Source organism: Canis lupus, chromosome 15 (assembly GCF_011100685.1).
Source record: "Canis lupus familiaris isolate Mischka breed German Shepherd chromosome 15, alternate assembly UU_Cfam_GSD_1.0, whole genome shotgun sequence".
NCBI lineage: Eukaryota > Metazoa > Chordata > Mammalia > Carnivora > Canidae > Canis > Canis lupus.
This window is the reverse complement of record NC_049236.1, coordinates 1,150,941-1,160,598: the sequence shown is the minus strand read 5'-3', so window position 1 is coordinate 1,160,598 and position 9,658 is coordinate 1,150,941. Positions and strand designations below refer to the sequence as shown.

The window sequence follows — 9,658 nt, the reverse complement described above, 5'->3', positions numbered from 1 at the left end:
CTAGCACCCGGCGCAGGCGGCGAAGGCACAGATCTCGCACGACCTCGGGTCCTGGGCGATGGACGCTGCGCAGGAGACACGCGGCGCCGAGGGGGTCAGAGCCCCGCTCCCCGCGCGCCGGGGCCTGGACGGCCGCCCCCGGGACCCCGGGAGGACCCAGGCCCGCCCCCCCCGCCCGGAGCGCTGAGGCCGCGCAGTGCCGGCCAATCACCGGGCGCAGCGAGGAGCGCCGAAGTAAGCTCCGCCAATCACAACCCGGGACGGCCTCCGGCAGGTCCGTCGGGCCCGCCAATCAGAGCGCGCCCCCCTCAGGGCGGCCAATCAGGGAGCTCCGCCCCGCCCCCCGCCCGCGCTCACCCAGCCTGCCGAGGATCTCCGGGGCGTTGGGCTCCTTGCAGAGCGGCCTGAGCTCTTCGGGAAACTGGAGGTGGCTGCAGGCTCCGGGGAGCGCGGGGCCGCCACGCTTCCTGCCGCTCCGCATGCTGCGCTCCTGGAGCTCCCCGAGGGCCTTGAGCTTCTTCACGGACTCCAGAGGGAAGGAGAAGTCTCCGTCCTGAGAGACACGTGTCGGCGCGTGGGGCCGGGCTGCAGCCTGCCAGCCTGCCCCGGGGCGTCCGCACCCGCCCGACGCCCAACACCCAGGCCGCTGCTCTGGCCGAGAACGGGGCTGGGGAGTAAGGGCTAGAATGGGTTCTAGCTCCTTCACTTCCCAGCCGTGTGCCGAGGGAGGGCCTTCTCCGAGGCTCAGTTTTCCTCCTCCGAAAAATGGGACTGAGCATCCCCATTTTCCCAGGGTGACCATCAGGCTTCCCGTGAGCAGCCTGGCTCGTGGCAGCCGCTCAAGAAATTGGCTAATCACGACCCCCCCCCCCCCCCGGCCTTTCCTAAATGGTATTTCTCCTCTCTCCTCCAAGTGTGAAAGGGGAAAGGGGTGTGGACGGGACAGGTTCCTGAGAAAGAGCCACACTTGAGACATACCCTCTGCTCCATCCCCAAGGGGACAGGCCCTGGGCCCTGGGCGCAGAGAGCCAGCGGGGCCCGGGGAGGGACAGAGGATGTACCTGCACGGTGACTCCCTCTGCCAGGACAGCCCAGGCCCCAAGGAGGCACAGTGCAGAGAGCAGGAAGGTGTTCATGGCAGCAGTGGCCAAGAGGGAGGAGCAGTTGGTTCTGGATGCCAGAGGGAAACAGTGGGGCTTTTTAACGAGGGCTGGGTTACTGAGTAACCTGGGAGCCTCGTCAGCACCTCATGGGCTTTCCCATCAACTGGGGCCTGATCAGATAAGGCTAAGACAGCCTTGCAGATAAGAGATCAGTCCCTGAGGCCGACAGAGTCCCAGCCCCGCCCTGGGCTCCCACTTTTCCCCACAGCCAGGCGAGGTCCTGCACTCGTTCGCCAAGCACACACACTCACTGACCCCCACTCCCGGGGTCCAGGCCCCGCACTGGGGTAGGCCTGCACTGGGGTGGGCCTGCAGCCCCAGGCCAGCCCTTAAGGAGGGAGAGGGGTCCACACAGTGGCGATGCAGGGTGATCAGGTGAGAGGGGGGTGGTGGTGGGTGCGGGAGCCGCCTCATCCAGCCCAGGGCTTGGGGAGTTCAGGATGATTTCCCAAAGGAGGTTGTGTCAGCACTGAGTTCTGGAGAGTGGGTGGCATTTTCTTAGAAAAGGGGCGGGGGATAGGCCATTTCTTGCAGAGGATGCTCCACGTAGGACACCCAGGAGGGAAACAGGTCTGGATTATTCAGGAAAGTGTGAGTAGTTCAGCCTTGGGAGGAGAGGGGGTTACAAGAGGGTTTCACATGATGAGAGATGAGCTGTAGGCCAAGGTAGCTACCAGGTTGGGCCACTATGACTTCGAGGAAGGGCTCAGCTCTGCTGTCCCGTGGGCCTGGGTTCAAGTCCTACCTGCTGCATGATTTTTTTTTTAGATTTTATTTATTTAGGGATGCCTGGGTGGCTCAGTGGTTGGGCGGCTGCCTTCGGCTCAGGTTGTGATCCCAGAATCCAGGATCGAGTCCCGCATGAGACTCCTGCAAACAGCCTTCGGGACTCGATCCTGGGACTCTGGGATCACACCCGGAGCCGAAGGCAGATGCTCAACCACTGAGCTACCCAGGCGTCCCCCGCAGCATGATTTTAATGTGTGTGCACTTGGGCAAATTGTTTCTCCTCTCTGAGCCCCAGCACCCCTTGGGGGTATTAGTCAATTATTATTAGTCAATAATACTAATAACACCTACCTTGTGGCCTTATTCTGAAGATCAGATGATGTAAAAATGCTTCACTCAGTCCCTGGCACACAGAAAGCACTCAGTAAACGGTCATCCCGTTATTATTATTTTTATCACTAGCAGCAGCAGCTCCTGGCTGATGACCACCTGCTCATCTGAGCCATAGCCTGTCCTCATCCTGTGCCGACCCTGCCTGCCCGTCAGCCTCAGATTGTCCTAGAAAGAACTCCTCCCCTCTCCCTCCCAATACCCTTGCCCCTGCTCCCCTAACCTCCCTTGTTTCTGTCTTCCGACTACCCGTCCCATGTGTGCTCCCCCTTCTGCTCCCCTTCTTCCCCTACTAGAGCAGCGTAATCCCCCAACCCTGACTTTCTTACCAGGCTCACCTCGCCCACCCTTCCTGAACATGCCTCCCTGCCTTTGAACGGGCGGTCTTAGCTGCCTGGAAGTCCTTTCCACCCTTGTCACTAGCTGAACTCCTACTCAAACTTTAAGGCCCAGGCCAAATAACCCCCACTGCATGCCCAGCTAAATAACATCTCTTCGTTCCCGAAGAACCAGATACATTCCCCCACTGGGGATCTTGTTGCGTAGGATTACCCGGCTGTGTATTTCTGCCCCTCTAGACTCTGACCCTCGGGCTCAGTGTGTGTTCCTTGTGTTCTGTTGTGAGCAAGGTCCCCAGGATACAGAAGAAGGAAAGCCCTGGGAGCTCCAGTGTCCTGATGGGCAAACAAACCAGGCCAGAAGCCTGGCCAGCTTGAAGGAGGGGGACGGGGCAGGGTGGAGGGAGTCAGTACTGAAGAAGGGGCTGGAGGAGCCGAGGCTGATAAATGGGGTCACGTCCAAGGGAGGGGCAGGAAACACCTGCTCTATCTGCCCTCCTAGGCCAGTGCTCAGAGCGAGGGGGCACTTCCCTCCCCTGTGTGTGTGTGTGTGTGTGCGCGCGCGCGCGCGCGCGCGCGCGCGCGTGCACCCTGAAGTGGGGGGCGGGGGTGCAGCCACGTGGTGGCCTCTGCTAGCCGAGCGCTGGGTGGGGGCACGCAGCAGGGGAAGGGGGGGATGGCATGGGCTCTGTTAGGGTTATGGATGGGGCCCGGTGGAAGGTGAGACTAGACACTGGCACAAGGGTGGAGTTTGCTGTCATTGGGGTGGACGTGAACCCTATGTAGAGATCTGGGGGACAGCTGAGGTTGGCCCTGGGACTGAGCTGGGGTGGCTGGAGTCCAGCCGGGTTAGGGTGAGAGCTGGGGAGGGTCAGCCTGAGGTCCTGGGCTGGGGTTGGGGCTCGGCCGGGGCAACATGGAAGAACAGTTAGTGGGAGGCGTTCAAATCAGGACTCCAAGTGGGGGTTGAGTCCAGGGCATAGGAGCCAAGGGCTGGTGGGTGTCAGGGTTCGGTTTGGAATTGGGGAGCTGCTGGGGTTGGGTTGATGTCGGGATTGCAGGCGCTGTGGAGGCTGGTCAGGGTCAGGTTTGGGATCAGGGTTGGGTCGGTGTGGGGCTCAGGCGAACTGAAACATAACTGACATTAAGGATGGGGCTTGGCGGCTGTTGTGGGCTGGAGGGGGCCTGCCCGGGCTTCCAGTCCCTCCCCTCCCCGGCTCTGAGGGGCTGAGGGGCTTGGGCTCCTAACGCCTGCGCCCGCAGCCCCCGAGCCAGCCCTACCTGGAGCCGGAGCCTGGGGGAGGGGCTGGGGAGTGACGTGGTTCACGCTGTGGGAAAGAGGAAACGGCTCCTAGGACTCGCACCTTTGGGCCCTGCCCTACTAACTCCACCTCCGACGTCGGCCTGGGAAATGGGAAGCAGCTACCCTTCCCGTACCAGCCCCGGCCCAGGTGTGAGTTTGGGCGGCCTCCCCGCGCTCCTGGGTGCTGGATCTTGGGGCCCTTCCAGAACCCCGTGTCCACATCTGAGCCCCGAGGCATTGGCCCAGCCCCTCCACACCCCTCTTCACTCCCTGTGGGCAGCAGGTGGGGTGGGGGTGCTGGGCCTCCCACATCCACGGCCGCCTCTTCCGGCAAACTGGCTCCTCTGTAGCCTTGCAGGCGGTGCCGCCTCCGGGCCGGCCGCCCCACACCTCCAGGAGAAAGCCCAGGCTCCCTGGCCTGGCCTTCAAGGCCCTTCAGGGTCAGGCCCCGCTCACTCCTTCACCGGGATCCCCAGAAGCGCCCCGAGGAGCGGCCCGGGGAAGGAGGGCCCCCCTGTTGTCGGTGACAGTCCCAGCCCCTCCAGGGAACGGCTGCGTGGCCTTTCCCACACTCCGTCTCTACTGTCTGAAAACTGTAGACAAGGAGCGGCTTTCCGGCCATCAGGGAGCGGCCCCTCCGGCCCCAGCGCCGGCAGGGTGGCTGGAGAGCACCCCGCCTCCTCCGGCTGCAGCACCTCCCAACCTCTGTCTCCCCACTTGCCTCTGAGCTCCTGAAAGCAGAGCCCGGCTCACGGTGGGCACGACCCCGACTCCGACGGGCCTGGCACCTGCAGTGGGTGCTGCTGGTCCATCGCAGGTGGCCCAGTGGCCCGGGCCCAGCTCTGCTTCCTGGCGGGCCAGAGGCCCCGGGTGACCGCAGGACAAAAGGCCCAGAACGGAGCCCACGCAGGCACGAGTCTAGAGACTTCCATGCTGATCTGCGTGACCTTGAAGAGGGAGGGTGCGGCTCACAGGTCACAGCCTCCCCATCCTGCTTGTAAACGTGTCCTGGAGGGTGTGTGACATGCTCTGGTTCCTCCAAGAGCCCAGAACTGTCCGGGGAAGACTTGCAAGCCAGCTGGGGATCTGTGAGGAATAACTGCAGAGCTCCATTTTATCGATGGCTAAACGGAAGCTCACAGAAGCCAGGACTTTCCCAACGGCGCACGCGCGGGCGCCGGGTACGGTTGTCCTGGTAGCGCACAGCGCGGGGCACCCGGACAGCAGAGAGGTGGCTGGCTACCCGGCCTCGGGGAAGACACAACTTTCCCCATTCATGGCCGGGTGCGCTTGGCAGTAGCTGAAAGTCCCAGAGCAGAACCAGGTCTCACGGGACGCCTGGGGGCTCAGCGGTTGAGCGCCTGCCTTCCGCTCGGCGTGACCCGGGTCCTGGGATCGAGGCCCGCATCGGGCTCTCCCCGGGGAGCCTGCTTCCTCCTCGGCCTGTGTCTCTGCCTCTCTCTGTCTCTCGTGAATAAATGAATAAAATCCTTTAAAAAAAAGAAGAAGCCAGTTCTCACGAACTCCAAAGACACATTTACTCGGTCCATACCCCCTACATGTCCTCCCGGCCCCGGCCCTGGCCCCGCATCTTGAAGGGAAGGAAGAAGACGGGAGCAGCTGCTGAGTCGCACCCCATGAAGTAGCTCCGTGGTGCCCACTTTACAGAGAGGAAACAGGTTCTCGGAGGAGAGGGCCCAGCGCTACCCAGAAGAGGATGGAGTTGGACCTCGAAGGCCATTGGCTTGACCTGGCGGGGCTGGGCTGGCGGCTGGCGGCCGGGGCAGGTGGCCAGAGCTCCCTCCCGCAGCCCTAGGCGCTCGGGGCCTTGACCTCACCCCAGAGGCCCCAGGCCCGGGGAGGCCGCGGCGGGACGCCCACCGGGAGCTGGGGCCAGGTGAGGATGCCTGCCGGACGCGGGGCGCCGACGGGGCCTCGAGCCGGGCCTCGATGGAGGGACACGGTCTGGACCCACAGGGATGGGGGCCGAGGCCGCGGGTGCACCGGTGGGGGGGCGCTCCCCGGGGGGCGGGCCAGGTGGAGGCAGATGTGGGACGGGCTGACACCAGCAGGGAGGAGCGGCCAGGGGCCGGGCCGGACGAGAAGGGGGAGGAATTCCTTGGTCCACGCAGGCCTGACCCCAACGGAGGCCGGAAGCCCGCTGTCTCCCAGGCAAGTGACCCCAGGCTGTGGGCCCCTGGGGGTGGGGGGCCCAGAAGGCTCGGGAAGGGGAGGGAGGCTGAGTTGGAGCCGGAGCCACCTGCCCCCACACAGCCGGCTGCAGGCCCCTAGTCCGGGCAGGGACGGTTCCCACAGGAGGGCTGGGAGGCGCCCTCGGGCGGCAGGACATTGCCGCTCCGACCTCTGGGGGCCCTCTGGGGGCCCTCTGGGGGCCGGGGCAGACAGGGGCATCGCCCCGCCCTGTGACGTCAGCCCAGGCTGCTCCGGGCCGGGCCGGGCGGGGCGGGCGTGGTGGCCCCACGGAGGCCAAGGGCACCGGGCGGGTCGTCCGGCCTCACTCGCTGGCTGTGACCCGCTGGCTGTGACCCGGGCAGGGGCCCTCAGCCTCTCCACGGCCCTGGCACTGTCGGCGATGAACGGGACAGTGACGCGACCTGCAGGGCAGCGGGGGCTTAGGTCAGGTAACCCACGGGCTCCCGCACTGGGCAGGTCCTGGCGAGTGACGGCAAGGGTCACTCTACGAGGGGGGGTGTGCGGGTCACCAAGGCCTGCTGAGGCGACGCGGGGCTGGGAGGGCGCGCTGGGGGCTGGGGCCTCCGCACCTGCACCTGCACCTGCGACTCCGGGGGAGGCGGGTGGCCTCGGGAGCTCGGAGGGGTTGGGGTTGGTGGGGTGACCTCTGCCATCCTGCCCTGGGAAGGGGGGGCAGCGGCGCAGAGGCAGCTCCGGAGCGGGCCCCATCGGGAGGCTTCCTGACGACACCCAGGGGGCTCCTTGGCTCCCCCAGCATCTCTGATTGGAGAGAAGATTCTGGGGCCTGGCCGCTGGGCTCCCTAAGGCCCGGTGGGGAAGGCCCTTCAGTAACTGGAAGGGCACACAGCTGGCGGCCACGCGCCCTCTGCCGGCCGCTGCCGCTCACTGCAGCCTCGCTGCTCTGGTCTCAGGGCCCGGGCTCTGCGCAGAGCCGTGAGCGGCACATCCAGTGACCGGGCGGGCGGTCGGGCTGGGCGGCCTCCGTTTGAAATCCCAGCTCTGCTGCGGCTCCTGCTATCATCATCATCACCATCACCACCGCCGCCACCACCATCACCACCACCGCCGCCACCACCATCACCATCACCGCCACCGCCATCAGCACTGCCACCGCCACCACCGCCGCCGCCACCCCCACCCCCATCACCGCCACCACCCCCACCCCTACTGCCACCACCGTCACCACCACCATCACCACCACCGCCGCCACCACCACCACCACTACCATCACCACCATCACCATCATTCCTACTACTGGGAGGATGACCCTGGGCAAGTGTACGGCTCAGATTCTTCATTTACAACCGGAGCTTGAGAATACCATCTAGCACCTAGCTGTTTTGAAGAGTAAATACGACCTACAAGGCGCAGCTGGGAGAAGTAATATTAATAAAGGGTAGCTGTGTTCTGTACTTCTGGGGTCAGCATCACGTAGGGGCGCTGCTCTGAGTGGGAGGCTGGAGAGGGCCCTGCTGCAGCTGCCCGCCAGGTGTGTGCTCTGCACGTGCTGACTAGTCACCATCAACGGGAGGGAGACACACAGGGAGGTCAGTTCAGAATCACTCTTGAAAACCCTTTAGGAAGGAACCACGCTGGGGACAAAGACCCCGTGTCTCAATAAGGCCAACACGGCCAGTTTTTCCAAATGTGGGTTACAGTCTGCCTTTGAAGTAGCTGACTTGGGGCCAAAGGCCATGTTATGTAGAACACGGGTGTCTTCATCCACTGGGGTCGCCCGGTGACACAGGTGCTCACACACACGGCACAGGGTGGCAGCCCCCAGTGACATCCGGCCTCAGGTGGCTATTCAGTACCTCCGTCCTCCCTCTTTGGCCACGTGTGTACGACTGCCCCGGAGAGCTCTTCTGAATGCACGCCGGATGCAGCTGTGATGTGCCCGCCTCTCTTCTGTAAAATGGGACAGTAACAGTGCTGCAGCAAGATTCCTGCGCAGGTCAAGTAAGATAACGTGTGAAGGAATTTTAAATTCCTGTTAAATGTATGATGCTCTCTACGACTCCCTTTCCCCAAATCTTCCCCTAGACATGTGACTGAACAAGTCACTTCCCTCTCTGGGTCTGTGTTCTCTACAGGAAGATGCAGGGGCTGTAAGAGAGGATTTCAAAGAGCCCTTTTGGCCCGAAGCCTTCGAGATAGTCATGATTCTAGGCAGTTTAGATGCAGTCGACCCTTCCACAGCCCTTCAGAGGCACTGCTAATGACCAAAATTTACCTGTAATGTGAGGTGGGGGGGGGCGGGGGGGACGACAGTTCCTCACTGCAAGAGACACACATGCACTGGTGGGTAGGCATTACCTCTGGCCTTGGGAAAATTTCCTTTTGGAAGGCAATAGGGTAAAAAACAAATGAGCTTTGGAGTCAGGCCCAGACTGAATCACCCCAGATTCTCTATTAGCTATGACAACTAGGGCAAGTTAACCTTTCTGAGCCTCAGTTTCCCCAACTGTAAAGTTGCAACAAATAGCTTTTCCTGGCAGTGATGTATGGGTTCAGTTAGAGATAGCAAGAGGCCCTGGGCAGGATTATGGGATTGGTAGGAAACCCTCCTCTGCTTGAGTTAGGCAGGGTGACGCTTCAGGTCCACTTCCACCAGTACCGTTGGTCTGCCCAGGAGTTAGCCTCTGAACCTGTTTCCACATCAATCAAGTTGAGAACTCACCACTTATCTCATATGATTGCCCTGCTCATATGAGAGGTATGCTCTCATTATGGTGATGAGACCATAATGGTAAAAATGGTAATTTTTGGTAATGGTAAAAAAAATTTTACCAGCAAACCGTCTCTTCAGCTTCCATTCCCCCCATGGTAGTCTAGCGTCCATGCCTGGCTCAGAGCAGTGGTATAAATAGAAAAACCTTCTCCTGTCTGTTCAGGACCGTCTGAGGACTCAACTCCAGTAGCCCATGCTAGGCTGAGGCCTTCCTGGACCGCTGCCTCAGCCCTCACCATAACCTAACTCCTCACCACCAGAATCTTGCCTTGCCAGGGCGCACCTTTGGGGCAGCTTCCCCGGGCCGTTCCCCTGGGCTGGTGTCCGTCGCCTGTCCTGGGTTAAGTCTGCACCCACTAAAGGCAGGAGTCGTGGCTTTCTCACGGGAAGGGTGACAGAGTGTGTGTGCTCAGCCAATGTTAAGCTCCACTTTCACTTTTGGGTGGTAGCCCTCTGGGAAGGCACATCTGGGGGCAGGAATGGGGTCAAGGACACAGGGAGTAGGGGAATTTCTTGAAAGTAAGAGGATGGTGTAAAAGAATCAGGTGACCCGGATTCAAACCCAGCTCTTATCACTTCTAATAAAGGATCTGGGTAAGCCACTGTACTTCTGAGTCGGAACCATCCTGGGAGATGAGGATAACAGTATCTACTTAGCACAGCACTTGGCACATGCTGAGTGCTTTTTCATGGCCCAGGTACTGTTCGAAATGTTGAAATGCATTAGTTAATTTAATCCCACTACAACTCTAGGAGAAAGGTATTACTATCCCCTCATTTTGAAGGCATT

General features: G+C 61.7%; 2 protein-coding genes across 2 annotated transcripts; one reads left to right on the top strand and one right to left on the bottom strand.

The window, feature by feature from the left end:
- Nucleotides 1-1,170, bottom strand: GUCA2A (guanylate cyclase activator 2A). The gene is made up of 3 exons (NM_001198788.1): nucleotides 1,062-1,170; nucleotides 358-553; nucleotides 1-65 (listed from the first exon to the last, which is right to left on the bottom strand). The coding sequence occupies exons 1-3, from the start codon at nucleotides 1,134-1,136 to the stop codon at nucleotides 1-3; spliced, it is 336 nt and encodes a 111-aa protein (NP_001185717.1). The 5' UTR covers nucleotides 1,137-1,170.
- A 5,230-nt stretch (nucleotides 1,171-6,400) lies between these two features.
- LOC119876999 (uncharacterized proline-rich protein-like) lies at nucleotides 6,401-8,249 on the top strand. The gene is made up of 3 exons (XM_038557623.1): nucleotides 6,401-6,560; nucleotides 7,049-7,315; nucleotides 8,231-8,249. Exons 1-3 carry the CDS (start codon nucleotides 6,517-6,519, stop codon nucleotides 8,247-8,249), a joined length of 330 nt encoding a protein of 109 aa, XP_038413551.1. The 5' UTR covers nucleotides 6,401-6,516.
- The last annotated feature ends 1,409 nt before the right edge of the window (nucleotides 8,250-9,658 follow it).